Source organism: Echinops telfairi, unplaced genomic scaffold (assembly GCF_000313985.2).
Source record: "Echinops telfairi isolate 266 unplaced genomic scaffold, ASM31398v2 ScPeMD7_2;HRSCAF=8, whole genome shotgun sequence".
Taxonomy (NCBI): Eukaryota; Metazoa; Chordata; class Mammalia; order Afrosoricida; family Tenrecidae; genus Echinops; species Echinops telfairi.
In genome coordinates, this window is record NW_022103898.1 from 22582 (window position 1) to 42069 (window position 19488).

At 44.4% G+C, this 19488-nt stretch overlaps 1 protein-coding gene across 12 annotated transcripts in view; it reads left to right on the forward strand.

The window, feature by feature from the left end:
- The window catches only part of RABL2B (RAB, member of RAS oncogene family like 2B), a 53513-nt gene that overhangs the window by 16719 nt on the left and 17306 nt on the right, over positions 1–19488 (forward strand). For 5 of the 12 annotated variants that reach the window (XM_045293294.1, XM_045293302.1, XM_045293292.1 and 2 more), the window contains one exon: positions 1029–4162. In XM_045293294.1, coding sequence (XP_045149229.1) covers positions 1029–2994 — 1966 coding nt within the window. In that variant the 3' untranslated portion in view covers positions 2995–4162. Of the gene's footprint in view, positions 1–1028; positions 4163–13018; positions 13071–14251; positions 14391–18922; positions 18976–19488 lie in introns of those variants that run through there. The other 7 variants (XM_045293304.1, XM_045293310.1, XM_045293307.1 and 4 more) reach the window with 5 other exon arrangements.

Genomic DNA, 19488 nt, shown 5'->3' on the forward strand with positions numbered 1-19488 from the left:
CAAATTGTAACCTAGCTATATATCCAGTAATCCACCTTGCAATGCACTCCGAGGGCAAGACTATTTACATCTCTTGTCAATGGTCCAAAGGAGTTGAATGGATTCTTAATCCACCTGGGGACCCTGCAAGTGAATTTTGAGCTTTCATGGCCATTTATAGCCTTCCACAAACCAGGTCCTCAGAATTTTAAGCTCTATTACAAGTTCTTCCTCAGATCGTGGATTTTATAAGTACTTACAGTCTTCGGATCACATGGACTGGTGTGCACCTTCCATGTGGACTTGGCAGACACCTTACTTAGTTGGATGCTTATTTTGAAACAAGCCTTTAAGACCCCAGACACTATTCTCGGATAGCTGGGTTCCATCTTGGTTTCTTCAACACTCTGCTACAATGCATATCTAAAGTGATCATACCATGGGGATAAGTTTTGAGCAGGGTTACATTATAAGAACTAACTGTTATTTGATTAGGGCTTAGGGTAAAGGGCAAGCTCAAAATCCATTTGTATTTCTAAAGTTGACATATATCCCTGTTCCACTTTAGTGGCAGTATTATTAACTTGTTGAAAAGTAATTTAATCTCCATGAGACATTTGGTAATTCTGATAATTCTAATTCATTAATCTAGACAGTGGTATAGATTTTAAAGTTCTATTCAGAAAGGGGAAATAAACATGTATATGAAAGCTTTTTAGACTAAAATACATGGTTGTTCACAAGTTAAAAACTGAACTAACTGAACAATGTGTTTAAAACAGCAGCGATGGTTAAACACAAGGCAAAAATTTCAATAACGCTCATTCATCAAGGCAAAACTGTTTTCAGGAGAAAGTTTACTTTCACATGTTATCAGAAAGCCCCCTTTTGTTTTGAGAAAACTGACAGTATGCTACTCATATTTGAGAGATTATGGAACCATTACAACATGAAACAATATAGGGCAGAAAATGCATATTCAGTGTTTAGGGTATTTTCCTGAGATGGTAAAAAAAATGTCATTCTAACAAACCTTTTCTTTTCTGCAGAAAATACACGGTAGAGAACCTCTGTGCAAGTAAAGAAGATGAAGTAAAATATAAAGATGATCAATGTGAAAAATATTCCTGCTGGATTGCAAATGTTACTAGTCTTAATGGAACTCCTGGTATAAATCCTTTTAAATTTCATGAGGGTGGTGATCATGAATTTAAGCATGAGGTCAAAATTCTCGGTGGATACAAACAATACCTGTGTAAGAAATCTGGAGAAAACTGCAGTAGTCCCTGTTGTTTAAAGTCTCATTCAGAATTACTTACTGGAGAGAAACTGTGTAACTGTATATATTGTGGGAAACACCGTAGTTGTTCCTCACCCCTCACTGAATGTCTAAGGACTCACAGTGGTGGAGACACGCCTTGTATACGTGAAGAACGTGGGAAAGCCTTTCCTCGGTCTTCACAGCTCATTGAATCTAAAAGAAAACAGTACACGAAGAACTCTTATAAATTTACTGAATTTGGGAAAGCATTTATTTGCCCCTCAGTACTAACTAGACATATAGGAACTCACAGTAGAGAGAAACCTTATGAATGTACGGAATGTGACAAGGTTTTTAGAAATTCCTTCTTAAATAGTCTTCTAGGAACTTATAGTAGAGAGAAACATGAGTATAAGGAATGTACAAAAGCATTTTATTTGAGTTCTAATCCCACTAGACATACACAAATTCACATTGGTGAAAGACCTTATGTATGTACAGAATATGGGAAAACCTTCAGGCAGTCCTCACACCTTACTGAGCATAATAGAATACACAATGGAGAGAAGTGTAATGAATTTAAGGAATTTTGGCAAGACTTTCAGCAGTCTGTACCACAAGTTAAACATATAAGGAGTTGCGAGAGAAAGAGGACTTATGTATGTATGCAGTGTGGGAAAACATTTTATTCAAGCTTAAATCTCATTGGACATATAAGAACTCACAGTGGTGAGAAACCGTATGAATGTATGGAGTGTGGGAAGTCCTTTAGACATTCCTCATCACTACGTACACATGTAAAAACTCATAGTGGAGAGAGACATTATAAATGTGAGGAATGTAGGAAAACATTTTATCGGGGCTCAGAACTAACTACACATATAAGAACTCACAGTGGAGAGAGACCTTATGGATGTGAAGAATGTGGGAAAGCCTTCAGGCAGTCCTCACACCTTGCTGAACATAAAAGAACACACAGTGGAGAGAAACCTTATAAATGTAAGGAATGTGGAAAAACTTTTAGCTATCCTTCAAAACTAGCTAAACATGTAGTAACTCATAGTGGAGAGAGGCCCTATGAATGCAAGGAATGTGGGAAAGCCTTTAGCTATCCTTCAAAACTAGCTAAACATATAGAAACTCACAGTGGAAAGAGGCCTTATGAATGTACAGTATGTGGGAAAGCCTTTAGACACCCCTCAACACTAAAAGGACATAGAAAAACTCACAGCGAAAGGAGGCCTGAATGTAAAGTATGTGGGAAAACGTTTTATTCAAGCTCAAATCTAACTAGACATATGAGAACTCACAGTGGAGAACGACCTTATGAATGTATGGAGTGTGGGAAAACCTTTGGACATCCCTCAACACTACGTGCACATATAAGAACTCATACTGGAGAGAGACCTTATGAATGTAAGGAATGTGGGAAAATGTTTTATCAAGGCTCAGAACTAGCTAAACATCTAAGAATCCACAGTGGAGAGAGACCTTATGTATGTAATGAATGTGGGAAAGCCTTTAGGCTGTCCTCATGCCTCACTTTACATAAAAGAACACACAGTGGCGAGAAGCCTTATAAATGTAAGGAATGTGCGAAAGCCTTTAGTCATTCTGTAGCACTAAGAAGACATATAAGATGTCACAGTGGAGAAAGGCCTTATGTATGTAAAGAATGTGGGAAAACCTTTATTCAGTCTTCAAATCTTATTCAACATAAAAGAACACACAGTAAAGAAAATCCTTATAAATGATTGAAGATTGAGAAAGCCTTCAGTTATCCCTAAACACTAAGAATGGAAAATGGAGAGAGAGGTCTTATGAATAATGAATGTGTGGAACCTTTTAGTTCACCCCCACACCTCACTCAATAGAAAAGTTACACATGGTAGAGTGAAATCTTTTCAGTGTAAGGAGTGGGGGAAAACATTTAATCAGACTATCCCCCTCTCACCAGAAAACGCCCTACAAAGTGTTTTTGTATATAAATAAATGTGGAAAGAGCCTTTGCCATTCCTCCCTCAAGGCACATATTGTAGAAAAATATGTGTCATGATATGAGAAAGCCTATCCCTTTCTCATGACTCTTAGATAACATTAAATCCAAGTGGAGAGAGCTCTTATATATGTAAGTAATGGGAAGAACTCTTCACTTCTCCCTGAGCTGTTTTAACATTCACTGGCTTCAAAAAGGTACATTTGTACTAATGTTGGAAAGCCTTGTCTTTTTGAAACTCTGAAAGTATATGTGATAAAAACCACATAATATAAAGTGTTAAGGAAAAGGTTTTGCTTTCTCCCCACTACTTGCCAAGATGGTAAGGATTCACAGACATGGACATTTTCACTAATTACTACTTCTGGATGTAGGAGAAGTCACATTTCAAATAAATCATATATATATAAGGAACATTGAAACATTTTGGGGTTTTTTGGAATTCTTAGAAGACATAAGTGGTAGAGGAACCTTATTCCACTCAAGTTTATTGCATGAAGGTGCTCAGATCTCTTGTTCTGTGGGTGGCCAAGTCCCCTGTTGTTGTTTACTGGTTTTGTGTAACTGTCATCTTGTGTTGCTTCCTGTGTTATAGGATGCTCTGTCTTCGGGATCTAGAAGGTTCTTAATAGAAATCCAAGGTCCAACAGATGTGCTCAGCTACAGGTTCTTTCTGGAAGTGATAGTCCATCACTACTTAAAACTGGGTTTGGCTCTTTTAAAGCCTAATTGGGTGGCAAAACTGACTTGGTAGGGCAATGACACTTTTTTCCCATAGTCTCATCCAATCAATTTGTTGGAGTTACAAGACCATGACCAGAAAGGCCATGTATAAGGGAACATGTCTTGTACTAAGATTTACATTTTGGTTTCCAGTTTGCTCTTCCTTCCCATTGTAACATTAAAATACCTGTTCTGTCTCCTGATATCAATGTTCCATGGTCCCCTGACACCAATTTCAAATGCAAGTTCTGTCTCTTAACAGGTTAAAAGGCACAATCTTTGAAACTTATCAATACACCATACTGCAGGTGCCACTGTTTTTAGGTGCCCCAGGGTATAAATATGTGGAGGTGGAGGTTTCTGGCTTCTGGGTGAGAAAACTCATGAACAACAGCTCAAGCCTAATTTCTTTCTTTTTTTAAAAAGTCATTTTATTGGTTCGTACAACTCTTATCACCATCCATCCATCCATCCATCCATTGTGTCAAGCACATTTGTACTTTTGTTGCCCTCATCATTCTCAAAACATTTGCTTTCTACTTGAGCCCTTGGTATCAGCTCATTTTCCCCTCCCTCCCCACTCCCAGCCCCCTCCCAAGCCTAATTTCTATGATGCAGAGACCAGACACCTCCTCTCTTCAATTTTTTTTACAAAGTCTGACACCAGATGTCCTTTTGGTTGTATGTTCTATAGCTGCTGAGTTCAGTAATTTATTGCAGTGGTCACAGAGAACACACCACACTCACAGTTAAGAGGTTTATTCAGAAAACACACACACAAAAGAGGTTTACTAAGGAAGCAATAGGTTACAATTCAGGTTCAGGAACACTAAGGATACAGTTTTTTTGTTGTTTTTTTTTCAATCAGAACAGTCTTTTCTCAGTCTTGCTCATAGGAAGCTTTCTCTCTAATCCTTGGCCCCTTGGCCTGACCTTTGACCTAGTTAGCCAAGTGTTAGCAAGGCTCTTTTGTTTTTGCCATGAGTTCCCTTCATCAGTCACTTGACAGAAGGCATTGTTGCTAAATGCTATAGGTCATTAACTATGCTATCACCAATTAACAGTACCCTTCTTTGCCTGTGAACCTCTTGCCCAAAGGCAGTTTATTTTTTGCTCCAAATGTCTCTTGTTAGCATATCAATGCTGAACCCACTGAGAGAGCAGAATTACAAAAAAATTATTTAAGGGAAGTGATATCAGAAAGGGTTAGCAAACAAATCATTCACTCACTACTTGGTCTAAAGTAAAACTCCACTTTATACATAAAGTCAAATATTAAATGGAGAGAAAAGGGCCACAAAACATTAGCAGCCAAATTTATCCCAACTGTGGAACTGGTCTAAGGTTTACACCAACCAAACTAACAGTTTCAAGTAAAAGGTAACTAATGTTAGGTCAGCTTTGTGCTAGTCTCTTATCTATCTATACCTAGAACACTACTGTTTGGCTTTTAGTTTGTGATGGTTGTGTGTGGCTATGATACTGAGAGCTTATGTCACTGGTATTGCAAATACCAGAAATCTAACCTAGAATGGAGAGGTTTCATCAGAGTTTCTAGACTAAGAACACACTACGAAGGATTAGGTTGTCCACTTTGGAAGAATTAGCTGTGGAACATTGTCAGATACTGGAAACCTCTGGAATATCAGTAGAACATTGTCAGATATAGATCAGTTCCTCAGGTCAGCACTCAATATGCAACTGAGGAAGAGTTGCTTTGTTAAAGTAGTATTGACAATAATGATGTAGATGGAGTAAAACGTTCAGGATCGCTTGTTGATGGGCCATGACTCAGAATGAGAAGAAACTGCAAACATACATTAATAAATGGAACTTCAAATACATGAAGTATGAATCCAGGAAAATTTGAAATTAAAATTAAAATGGCATACATAAAAGATTGATAACATTATTGAGCTGAAATGGACTGGTATTGCCAGTTTTGAATTGGAAAATCAGTTTTCTATGCTGGGGATGACAGATTCAAGAGGAATGGTACCCCATTCATCTTCAAAAATGACATTTCAAGATCTATCATGAAGTACAATTCGGTTTGTGAGAGGATAATGTCTACCTGCTTACAAGGAAATCCAATCTATGCAAATACTCAAGTTTATGCACCAACCACTAAAGCTAGTGATACAGAAATTGAACTCTACTAATGTCTTCAGTCTGATATTGATCAAACATGCACTCAAGGTGCATGATAATTTTGGGCAACTGGAATGCAAAACAGGAACAAAGAAGAAGGAACCGTAGTTGGAAAATAAGCTTGAGGTGACAGAAACAAAGCTGTAGATCCCATGACAGAATTTTTCAACACAAAGGACTTGGTTACAGCAAATACCTTTAACAACACAAAAAGTGACTGTAGGTGGACTTCTCAAGATGGAATACAGAGAAATCAAATTAAATCCAACTGTGGGAAGAGACAATGGAGAAGATCAACGTCAGTTGTTAAAACCAGGTCAGGTCTGACTAGGACAGACCATCCATTGCTCATAGGTAAATTCAGGTTGAAGCTGACAAAAATTAAAGCAAGTCTATGAGCCAAAATAGGACCTTGAGTCTATCCCACTTGGATTTGGAGGACATCATAGGTCCACATTTGCTTCAGTGAACACCATGACAAACCCTGGAGAGCTGTGGTTAACATAAAAACATACGTGAGGAGAGACAAAAGTCATTACAAAGACAAAAGGTCAAAGTAGATGTCAGAAGAGACTCAGACTCTGAAACTGCCTCTTAAATGTAGAGTAGCTAAGGCTTACAAAACAAATGATGAAGTCAAAGAACTGAACAGAAAATTTCAAAGGGAAGCCTGAGGGAAAGTCAAATAATTACACTGAAGATTTCAAAGATCCAGAGTTACAAAACCAAACAGGAAAAAGATGTTTTTCTTAAAAAAAACTCAAGATGAAAATCCAAGCCTCTAGTTTTAATATTAGGGACCCCTGGTGCAGTGATTCCATGTTGGGCTGTGATCCACATGGTTGGCAGTTTGAAATCACCAGCAGCCCCACAGGAGAAAGACTGGGCTTTCTACTCCTGTAAACAGTTACAGTCTTGGAAACCCACAGAGGATCGATATGAGTCAGCACTGACTCAGTGGCAGTGAGTTGAGTTGCAATATTGAAGGATTCTATGGGGCAAATCCATTTTGACAAGCATTGCCATGCCAGCGTTATAAATGAAGAAAAGGTTGACGTTGTCAAGTATTTTGTCTTGCTTGGATCCACAATCAATGCTCATGGAAGCAGCAGTAAAGAGATCAAAAGACGAGTTGCATGAGATAAGTCTGCACAAGATCTCTTTATTGAAAAGCAAGGATGTTACATTGAAGACAAGGTGTACCAAGCCATGGTATTTTCAATCGCCTCATGTGAAAGTTGGACATTGAATAATGTTCAGAGAAGAATAGATGAATTTGAGTTGTGCTGGAAGGGAATATTGAAAGACGACTGCTAAAAGGGCAACCCCATACATCTTTGAAGTATGGCCAGAGTGTTCCTTAACGGCAAGGATGGTGAGACTTCATCTTACATCCTTTGGATGAGTCAGGAGAGACCAGGAGAAAGACGCCATGTTTGGTAAAACAGAGGGACAAAGAAAAAGATGAAGTCCTCAAGGAGGTGGATTGATGACATGGCTGCAACAATGAGCTTTGGCATGGAAACAATTGTGAGGATGACATAGTATGGGCAGTGTTTCATTCTTTTGTGCATAAGGTCACTGGGTCGGAACCACCTTCATGGCACCTAACAACAACAGTAATGGGCAAAATATTGAATGATAGGAAACATCAAAAGAAGATGTAAAGAAGACAATCACTGTACAAGAACACATAAAAAAAATACACTCTACCACAGGGGTGGCTCAATATATCGATCGTGATCTACTAGTCAATCGCAAATGTAGGGTGGGTAGATCGCATGGCATTACAAAAATAGACAGAAGCCTATCATCAATCCCGTCACTTCATTGTTACACAGTACAGCCAATCAGATGCAATCGTAGGCGTCAAACGTTTGCGCAAACAACTACACTAAATGCAGCAAAACTGACAAGCTAAGTTATCGTCAATTTTAAGCCTTTTCCCCCCCTCTTAAACGTAAGAAAGGGTATTAAAATGAGTGGGGGAGCTGCACCAAGTAAGAAGACACAAACATAACACTTTCATACAGAATGAGAGATATTGACACTACAAGCCAACATTCAGCTGAAGTCCAGAGCGCATGAATAGTTGTGGAATTTACTCGCAGAGGGAAAGTACCCAAACATGAGAAAATGTGCTACCTCCTGGGCTGCATTATTTGGCTCTACTTATTTGTGAGTCAGTCGTTTCCCACATAAAAATCAAGTTCAAATACCGTTCCACCATGACTGATGATCATTTGGAAGTGTGCTTGAGGCTGGCTGTCAGCAGCTACTGTCCGGACTATGCATCCCTGGATCACTCCATTCAGTGCAAGTCATCGGAGTAAACTCAGGTCATGACAAAATGTACATAGTTAATTGTGTTGTGTTGTGCAATATGGAATCGTGATTATGCAAGGTACATAAACATACATTATACATATAAAGAACTCTCAATGCATCTATGAATAAATGACTTAATGGCAGTGGAAGATGTCATCATCCCCAAGGAGATGATTCATAATGTTCTTTAACCTAAAATGACTGATATCTCTAAGGTAAACCAGATACATATATAAACCATACATGCATGAATGGATTTTGGGATTGCACTTAATTTTAGCCCTAATCTAAACAATTCTTTTGGCCCTGCTTGATGCTTGACCTCATATAGCAAAGTGGTGAAGAGACTAGATGGTGCCTGGTATCAGAAATAAGAGTGCCTGGGGTCTTAATGGCTTGTTTCAAACAAGCACCCATCTCAGTGAGATGCCAATTAAACCTACATGGAAGAAGCACACCAATTTGTGTGGTCCAAGGATTGTAAATAATATAGTACAAATCTAAAGAGGTGAATGGCATCAGAACTTAAATTGTGAATACCTACCTGGTTGGCAGAAGGCTATGGGCAACAGTGGAAGCCCAAAATCCATTTGCAGGGTCTAAACATGGATTAAGCCTCTGATGAATCTCCTGTGATCATAGTTGAGAGCTGTGGATAACCCTGTTATCAGACAGCATTATAAAGTTGATCATAGCAGACATACTTTGGTAAAAATGTACTATCTTACCGTTTGATCTCCCTTTTTTCCAAGTTTAAAGCTGTTTGTGTGTTTTTAATCATTTTGTTGGGGTCTTGTATAACAATACAATCCATACATCCATCGTGTGTCAAGCACATTTGTACATTTGTTGCTCTCATCATTCTCAAAACATTTGTTTTCTACTTGATCCCTTGGTATGAGCACCTCATTTGTCCCCTCCCTCCCCGCTCCCCCCTTAAAGCTATTTCAGTTTTTATTTTAAAAAGTAAAGGGGACTATTTGTGAGCTACTGGGACAGGGATGTGACAGCCTTGCTGTCCTGCAGCATGCATTGGAAAGGGGATTGTTTCAGATGCAGTCAGGTTAAAATGTAACACCCTCTCATTTGATTGCCCTTATGATCCATTTAAATTTGCTCTAGATTTTTTTTACATTTTCTGCTTTTTGATTGAAGTTTTTATGTTTTACTTTGTTATTGTTTTAATGTTTTTCTCTATGTGAAATCCAGCATAAAGTTAAATCTATAGAGACAGGAATTGGATTAATGGTTCCTTGAGGGTATGGCAGGGAAGGTTGGGGGACAATGGGGAGCTAATAACAATGAGCACAAAGAATGAATAAGATGTTCTCAAACTGATTGTGATAATTGTACAACTCTTCTTGAGAATATACACCAATAAATTTTGGGGAGAAAAATGAGGATGGTGAACAAAGGATATTATGGTAGTTAGATGATTTTATGTCAATAAGACACTCCTGGGTAGTGGTGGAATCAAACCTGTCAATTGGGTCACAGCCTGATGGTGCTTCCTTGGGGTGTGACCTTATAAGGAGACCCCTGGGAACCTTCTTTTCTCCCTACCACCCCTATCTTCCTGCTTACTGGGATTCTGGTGGCCACTATGAGAGTTACTAGTGCCCTGCCATTTTTCCACTGACCTTGGATCCACACGACTCTGCACCCACCAGCCTGTGATTTCCTGAATTCTGCATCATTGCATGTGGCTAAGTAAGTCTGAATAAGGACTTATGGACTAGTATTGGACTTGGGTTGGACTGTGCTGGGATGCTTTCTTACACGTAGATGAGTGCCACTGCTCTAGTCACCCTGGCCGAACACACATCCTTGCTGATGTCATATGGATCTTGACAGAATGCCAGAAAAGTGTTTACCTTTGCTTTATTGACTATGCCAAGGTATTTAACTACATGGATCATAAACTGTGGATAACCTCGAGAAGAATGGGAATTTCAGAACACTTCATTGTGCTCATGTGGAACTGGAACCTGGATCACGAGGCAGTTGTGGGAAGAGAACCAGCACACAAGAGCTTTGATAGTGTAGTAGGTTAGACAACAGTTCAAATCCACATGAGAAAGAAAAGGCCGTTTACTCCCATAAAGAGTTACAGTCTCCAAAACCCACAGGGGCAGTTTTAAGGTCGCTGTGAATTGGAATTGGCTCGATGGCAGTGACATTAAATTGACAACAGCAACTGAAAAGATTAGATAGAAATCTAAGTGACTGTGTGATCATATGGGGAGAACGTAGAGAAGTTGGATGTGGTGGACCCACAACAAGAAATGTAATCAATGAAAATGGCATGTACCTTAGCCCTACCCTGCCCCCTAGCCCTAACCCTAACCTACCCAAGCGTAACCACTAGCCCTACCAATAGCTCTGATCTAAACCCTAAATACTGAAGCCTAACCCTAGCCCAGGTCCAAATCTCTAACCCTACCCTGACCCAAACTCTGACCCTAAAACCCAGATTCTACCCTGAGTACAATTAATGTAAGGAAAACCCAGATCCTCACTACTGGACCATTAACATGATAAACAAAAATTATTGTCAAGGATTTCATCTTCCTTGGCCTCCAGATCAATGCTCAGGGAAGCAGCAGTCAGAGTATCAAATGATGCATTGCATTAGGTAAATGTGCTGCACAAGACCTCTTTACGGTATTGAAAAGCAAAGATGGTACTTTGAGGACTACGGTGAGCCTGATGTGAGTCATCGTATTTGCAGTCGCCTCATATGCATCTGGAAATTGGATACTGAATAAGGAAGATCAAAGAAAAATAGATAACGTTTCCACGGTGGAGCTGGTGAAGAATGTTGAATGTTACCATGACCTGCTAAAGTAATAAACAGATCTGTCTTGGAAGAAGTCCAGCCAGAATGTTCCCTAGAGGCAAAGGTGGTGCGATTTCACCTCACTTGGTCATGTTACCAGGAGAAACCAGCCCCTGGGGGACATCATACTTGGTAAAGTGGAAGGGTAATGCAAAAGGAAGACCCTCAAAAAGGATTGGCTGCAACAATGGGCTCAATCCCAGCAATTATGAGGATGGTTCAAGACTGGGCAGTGTTTCATTCTGTTGTATACAGGGTTGCTGAGTTGGAACTGACCTGATGGCACCTAACAATACTGCCCTGATTCTGACCCCAGTCCTAGCCTCAACTCAGGCTGTGGGCACAGTCACAGATTCAATACTAAACACTAACATGAAACCCTAAATTCCTGACCCTTCCTCTGAACCTGACTCTAAACAGCCCTAACTCCCCAGCCCAAACCTCTAGCCCTCGCCTTGGCCTCTACCCCCTGGCCGTGGACCCATCTTAAGCTCTTAACCTTAAGTCCTAAAACATGACCCTAACCCTACCCTTAAACCTTACTCCTGCTCTTAGCCCAACCCTACCCTCAGCCCTAACTCTAACCCCAATCTCAGCCGAAATCCTAACCTCTGCCCCAACCCCAAGCCTTAAACTTTAAAACTCCTTTCTCACCTATACCCCACCTCAACCCAGTGAGTGTCTTAAGAAGCATTCATTAGTTATCCGGTGGAACAGGTTTCTGCCAAGGTAGAAAGAGTCCCTGAGAGGGCCCCTGTCCATAAGAAAGCAAAGACCAGCTGGGGCCAGCCACAAGCACCCCTACCCCCCACCCCTCTGCCCAGGCTGCACTCTGGCTGTCTGTCAGGGAAGAACAACCCTCAGAGAACTGAGCTGCTCAACAAGACTCAGGCCCTGGAGGGCCCGAGGTCTGGGGCAGTCCCTGGTCAGGCTACACCTTCCCAGGGACCAGTCACCCTCCCTCAGACCTGACCAGCTCCTGGACCTTCCAGGAGCCAATAGGAAAAAAGGGCAGTCGTATTAAAGCAAAACATGATAGGAATGTGAACAGCCTTCAACCCATGGAAATGTGGGGGCCCAGAAATCACAGCAGGGCGCAGAAACGCGGGGTCTGTAAAGGTGGAGACTGGCCTGGCTACTCCGGAGGTGCCCACCCGCCTCTGCCAGCTGAGAGAAGCCTCACAACCATCCCGCAGCCACCCCTGCCCTGGCCGGAGACCCCGCTGAGCACGGCTCAAGCAGTCCAGTGTCTAGTCACCACTGCACACCGTGGAAACTGTGGCCTAGCGGCGGGCAGGATCCAACAGAACCTGGTGGGCAACCGAAGGGGAGGAGGGAGGTCCGGGCTCTTGGCTGGGGGTGGGAGAGCCCAGCAGGGGAGCTCCGCACAGGCGCTCGGGAACCTCAGCGCGGCAGCCCACAGTCCGAGGAGGCTGTGATCAGGGGAACGAGGAGTGCCTCGGCCATAGCACGGGGGCTCACAGATTCCCAGGGGTCGGGCTGGGTCTTTGAGCCCCTCCGGGTGACGGGGCTACGAGGACGTAGGCTTCTGTTGTCGGCTCGATAGTGCTTCTGCGAACCGCCAAAGCCCAGCTGACTCGACCCCAGCGCCCAGGGCGGCGGAGCTGCGCTGGACTCCTCGGCGTCCTCCGTCAGGCGCCGCACTCGCCATCCCGCCAGGGTCCTTCAGGCGTTCGCTCGGGCAGCCCTCCGCGGGGTCTTTGCGCGGTTGCGTAGCAGCTGCGAGGACGCGAGACGGTCCGGACGCGGAGTGTGGTACTGCGTAAGCTCGGGTGGGTGGAGGCGGGGGCGTCAGGGTCCGAGGGGACGGCGAGCAGGCAGCCCTGCGCTCCGTCCACCAGCTCCGTGGCCTCTTGTGAGCAAGAAGCTGCCGGCGACAGGCCCAGCTTGGGGCTGCTGGGCAGCGAGGCAGCAGCGTTTGGGGCAGGAGTGTGGCAGCCTGCTGTTCCCGGGCTGGTCGGCACCGAGGGTCGAGATGTCAGCGGGGGCTCTGGTTTGGGCGGCACCTGCAGCCAGGAGCTGTGCGGACCCTGCGCTTGGGATGGCCGCAGGGAGAGGGCCGAGGGCCCCGGTGTTTGAAAGGAAGACAGGCCAGAAGGTAGCTGCCGTGTGGTGGACTGTGTGCTACTCATCGCCTGAGCGCTGCGCTTTCCTAGACACCGTGGGGCAGGCATTGGGCCGCACCCCACAGGGTCAGCGGATCACCCCCTTCAGCCGCGCTGAGGGAGAAAGATGAGCCTGTCTGTAGACGTATATAGGGTCTCTAGAAGTGTGATGGCAGTGGTCTCACATTGGCCAGTGGCATGGCAGATGCAGGGGCTGCAGCCTCACTCAGGCACGAGGAAGCCGACTTCTCAGACAGCAGCCACTTCTTTTTAATTGTTTTATTGGGGGCTCGTACAATTCTTATCACAGTCCATACATACATCCATTGTGTCAAGCACATATGTTCATTTGTTGCCCTCATCATTCTCAAAACATTTGCCTTCTACTTTAGCCCTTAATATCAGTTGCTCATTTCCCCCCTCTCTCCACACTCCCCCCTCCCTCATGAACTCTTCATAATTCATAAATTAATTTTTGGTCATAAGTTACACTGCCCGACGTCTCCCTCCGTCGCCCTCTTCTCTGCTGTCCATCCCCCAGGGAGGAGGCTATACTTAGATTCTTGTAATTGGTCCCCCCCCCCCCCCTCTACCTCACGTTCCCTTCACCCTCCAGGCATTGCCCCTCTCACCACTGGTCCTGAAGAAGTCATCTATCCTGGATTCCCTGTGTTTCCAGTTGCTATCTGTACCAATGTACACCCTCTGGTCTAGCCAGATTTGCAAGGCAGAATTGGGATCATGATAGTCGGGGGGAGGAAGCATTTAAGAACTAGAGGAAAGTTATATGTTTCATCGTTGCTATCCTGCACCCTGATTGGCTTGCACTTCTTGATCTTCCCAAACAGCACCTGAGTCCCCTCTCCATCAGCAGGAGCAGATGGCAGGGGACAGAGCCAAACCCTGTGAACTGGACCAAGAGAAATATGACGCTGATGAAAATGTGAAGATCATCTGCCTGGGGGACAGTGCTGTGGGCAAGTCCAAGTAGGTGGGGGCGACGGACTGTAGAGCAAGTGTGTGTGTGTGTGTGTGTGTGTAGGGGGCTATTGATTAAGTCCATGTATGTGTGGGGGGCTATCGAACAAGTTTGTGGGGACTATTAAGCAAGTCCATGTATGTGTGAGTGGCTATTGAGCAAGTCTTTGTGTGTGTGTGTGTGTGGGGGGGCTTTTGAGCAAATTTGTGTGTGTGTAGCTGTGGAGGAGGGGTAGGGAAGAAAGGCCAGGCAGAGAGCAGATTTCACAGGTGGAGTCCAGGCATTCACACCAGTACCTCTGTGTGTTGGAGAGAGGCATGGACCGGGGGTGGGGGCGGGATTTATTCATGAGACCTGGCTGCAGGTGTGACGGCTCACCCTGGAGGCTCCTGAAGCAGCCTGGCTGTTGTTTTTTGAGCTGTGGAGCTGCTGGGCCTGCACAGAGTGAACCCAGGTGAAAATGTTTCCTTGGAGGCTGGGAAAACAGTGTGAGGTCATATCTGGCCTCCTCTGGCTTCACCAGGAGGTGGAGATTCCATCTCTACATCAGTCCAAGGCCAGGCATGCCTCCACCTGCCTTCCTTCTTACCCGAGCCAACCCTAGTGGTCTGCCTGTTACTCTTTACGTGGGTGGCAGACGAGTTTGCTAACTCCAAGTTAGAGGGGGAAAGAGGCCTCATTGAAAGGAGGCCAGTGAGGAGGCTGTCTTGATGGTGTCCTGCTTGAAATTTGAATAATATGTACTTTCTACTTTGGAATTCATACCTTGCGGGCGGGGTGGGGTGTGGGGTGCGGTGTCTTATGTGAACTCAGGTTTTATGATAACCACAGCAAATCCATGTGGACCACATGTAAGCAAACAGAACAGTGAAGTTTTCTAAGTCCTGTATCAGTCTCGGGGATGCCACTGTTGACTAAGCAGATAGCAGGACCTAGCCTTTTGATTACTCAAGGTAAATGGAAGATTCAGAGTTCTCTTGACCTTCCAGGTGACATGTACACCAATCCTGTTTGCCTCTGAGCAGTGTCGCAAGTGGTAAACATTCCATAGACATTGCATTCAGGAAAGCTCCTTAGCTAACGCCATTAAGTGAAGTCACTTGGGCTTCACTCCCCTGGCACATGGTTTCTCTGTGAGTTCCATAACCCATGGAACGCACTGAACTCACAGATACTGTGATTATGGGAGTCTCTTAGGTACCACAAGTCATAAAACAGCCCAGGGCAGCACCTCTCCTCAGCCAGCAGCCACGTCTCCTGACCCTCAGCCTCTCAGCCTTCTTCTATGGGCCAGGAAGCTCACTTGATTCTGTCTCAGCATGGTGGTCCCTCTGGTTTCAGGGTGGCACAGCCTCTGCTTCTTCCTCCACTTCAGGCAGAGATCTCTGCTGATTGCTCTTGTTCCTTGTCCTGCTTCTGAGATGCCTCATTTTTCTAGCCAGGGGAATGGTAAACCTGACCAGCCCCTGAGTTAGCACCCTCTATACAGTATCTGCATGGTCTCACCCAATCATCTGGTGGGAGTTCTGGAGAAACCGGTACAAGAGCCGTCATACGAAGTTTGGTTTCACCACAGCCTCTCACTGAGGCTGACACCCATGGGTAGAAGTGATTTATTTATCCTTTGAACTGACAGCTGCCTGTATGCACAGGTGTGGCTCCCTGTCTGGAGAGTTCAGGCCACTCTACAGTGCTGGCAGCTCCTCTCCTGGGTACAATCCCGCCCTTACCTGTTAGGTGTCAGGATAGCCAGCCCATAACAAATAATCATGGGTATGGTTGGTGCAATTGTACGGCTATAAAATATAAAGATTATAGTAAAGTCATAGAGAATAAGAGAAATAGCAGAGTAAAGAAAGAAGTCAGACACATTTCATGGTAGCATACTCACCATAGCCCTTATTGGTGGTTCACGTGGAGAGGAGGAGAGGGCAGGAGAGAGGGGGAGAGGGAGTGGGGGAGGGAAGGAAGGAGAGGGAAGGAAGACTGAGGAGCAGGACCAGAGAAGAAAGCGTCTTTATTGCTTTGGGGCTTTTATACGTAGCCATTAGTCATGCATATTCAGGAGTTACATACATCACAAGGTGGGTGGTTATCGCAGTAAAGTTCCTGAGCTCAGGCAAGGAAACCTAATACCTGCACTAGGGGAAGGCAAGAGAGGGGATGGGTGCCTCGGCGGGAGGAGATCTACAGGGAGACAGAATCAACCAGGTGCTCACTTTGAGGCAACATAGCTGTTAGGGGAGAATCTGTGGAAATGACATTTGTTAGTTTCCCAAAATTAAGGTGTGTGGAGGCCGGTATCCCTTTCTGCCCTTATAGGATGCTAGCCACATACCACTGACCAGGCAGGTGTCTGTGTGCCTCATCTTCCAGGTGCTCCAGGTATTCACTGACCTGTTCTGATAGCTGAGCATGATTACCTAGGGCTGCTTTACTGGGCTTTGCGTCTTAATTCACATTTCCCCTCTCTCTCCCCCTGAAGCTCTAGTGGAGAGTTTTACAGTTGCTTTGTCTGTCCTCAACAGCGTGCATGCAATTAAAAGTGAAGGTGGAACTTGTGGGTTTTGTGGGGTGACCCAATAGATAGCACCCTATATGCCCATCTGTGTTTAAAACAGCCGGTGGACTTATTAGTGAGCATTGCTTGATGTCGGGCCCCAGGTAACCTGTGACCTCATGCTTCGGTGACCCGCCATGCCCAACGCCAGCCTCATAAGCCTCACTTGAAACAACCAAAAAGAAGACTGTTAGTAGTTGGCAGGCTTGTGAGGCCAAGTTGACTAGAGAAACAAATCCAGTGACACTCCTATATGTGTAAAAAAGAGTTTTATATCAAGAAGTAATTATATATCAAGAAAACATTCCAGCCCTGTCTGACTCAAGTCTATAATTCTGATACTAGTCACGCAGCCACACCGCAGTGATGCAGAATGCAGGAAGATCGCAGGCTGGTGGGGGCAGTCACGTGGATCCAAGGTTTGTGGAAAACTGCAAGGCTCCGGCACCTCTCAACGTTTCCAGCCAGCAGGAAGAGGGGAAAGGAAGGGGTGTGTGTGTGTCCGAGGGTCCTCCTTATGAGAAGGCCACACTCTCAAGGAGACAGCTTCAGGCTGTGACCTGATTGACAAGTTGGACTCTGCCCCTAAACTTTTCTACATCTTCAAGTTGGCAAAGTTATCTGTTACAGCAGACCTTCGGAGAGCATGGCAATGTTGGCCCCACATCCACAGCGTTTAGAAAACTGGCCAGTCTCCAGCTCTTGGCAGGATCTCAGGCAAACTTCTGGCCCTAGAGACAGAGTCTCATGGTAGAAGCACTGTGGTGTCTGCGGAAAATGTGCCTGCCATTCACTGGGACTTGGGAATTCTGTGCCAGTTTCCCCTGGGGGAGGCCCCTTCTCAGGGTTGATCCAGGCTGGAGGGCAAGTACCCAGAACCTGGTCTCTTGGGCTGCCTTGCTGCTTTTCCATACCTCTCTTCTAGATTTCTCTGGACCCATGTCTGGCCTTTTTTTCTGGAAACCTCTTCAAGTGCAGTCAGATGTGGATGGGTTTGCACTTTTATCTAATGCCTGACATGCCCTTTAGGGTCTCACCTCCTTTGAGTGAGTCTCTCTCTCTGCTGTGCACAGAGACACCTGCTGCCGTGCTGGGCAGACAAGGCCTAAGTACAGTCCAGGGTGTTCTGAGAGTGCCCATATCCCTGAGGGGGGTGGTTAAAGCGCATTTATTCTTTTTATGGATTGCAAAAGGGGTCCTGTTCTGCTAACTACAAAGTAAAAAGTCAGTGGCTCAAACCCCCCAGCTGCTCCTCAGGAGGAAACCTTGAGTAGGGTCACCATGAGTTGGAACCAACTCGATGGCTATAGCTTTGTTTTTGCTTTCAGATGGACATCCATCATCCCAGGTCCTTTTGTTGACAAGCAAAAGGCTGTATTTCTCCACTAACTTGCTCTTGTACCTTTGCCAAATATCAGTTGACCCTAACAAAAGGGAACTAAAAAGGATCATGAGAATACTGTGAACAGTAATACTGCAACCAATTACCGTGTATACTCGCGTATAAGCCATTCTGAAGATCAGCCGAGGCGCCTAATTTTACCACAAAAAAACCTCATTAAAAATGTGCTGACTCAGTTTATACACGAGTATATATGGTACATAACTTAGAGGAAACAGACTAATTCCCAGGAGCACACAATCTTATTAACTCAAGAAAAAATAACACATCTCAACAGACCCACAACAAGTGAAGAGATTTAATCGGTAATCAGAAACTTCCCAAGAAAGGTCCCGGACCTCATGGCTTCACTCAGGAACCCTGGCATGCGTTTCTAAAAGAAGGGATTTAAGCATCTGTGAGGTGAGGGTCTGTCGCTTCTCTCTCTCTGCTTTCTCTGCCCAGTTGCGGTGCTACACTTGTTAGGTGCTGCCAAGCCAGTGCTGACTCGCGGCCGCACGGTGAGCAGAACGAAGCACAGCCTGCTCCTGCACCCTCCTCCCAGATGTCATGTTCCAGCTGATTGCCTCAGCAGCTGGCATCCACCTCACGGAGAGCCTTCATTTTTTCCTGGGACCACATACTTCTCCATGTATGTACTTTTCCAGGAATTGGTCTCTCGTGACAACATGTCCAAAGTACTCGAGACAAAGTTTTGCCGTCCTTGCTTCTAAGGATTATTCTGGCTGACTTGTTCCAAGAGAGAAATGTTTCTTCTTTTGTAAATTCATGGCACTTTTAATATGCTTTGCCAGCACTGTCATTCAAATGCATCGAGTTTTCTGCAGTGTGCTTTATTCACTGTCCAGCTTTCCCATCCATATAGGTGACTGGAAATACTTTGGTTTAGGCCAGGTGCACCTTCATCATCTTTAACACATTAGGGAGCTCTTGTGCAGCAGCACAAAGGCAATGAATCACTTGATTTCTTTTTTTTTATTATTACACCACGAGTAATTTGATTTCTTTTTTTTTTTTTAATCAATTTATTGGGGCTCATACAATTCATCACAATACATAGATCAATTGTGTAAAGCACTTCTATACATTTGTTGCCCTCATTATTCCCAAAATTCGCTTTCCTCTTGGGTTCCTGGAATCAGCT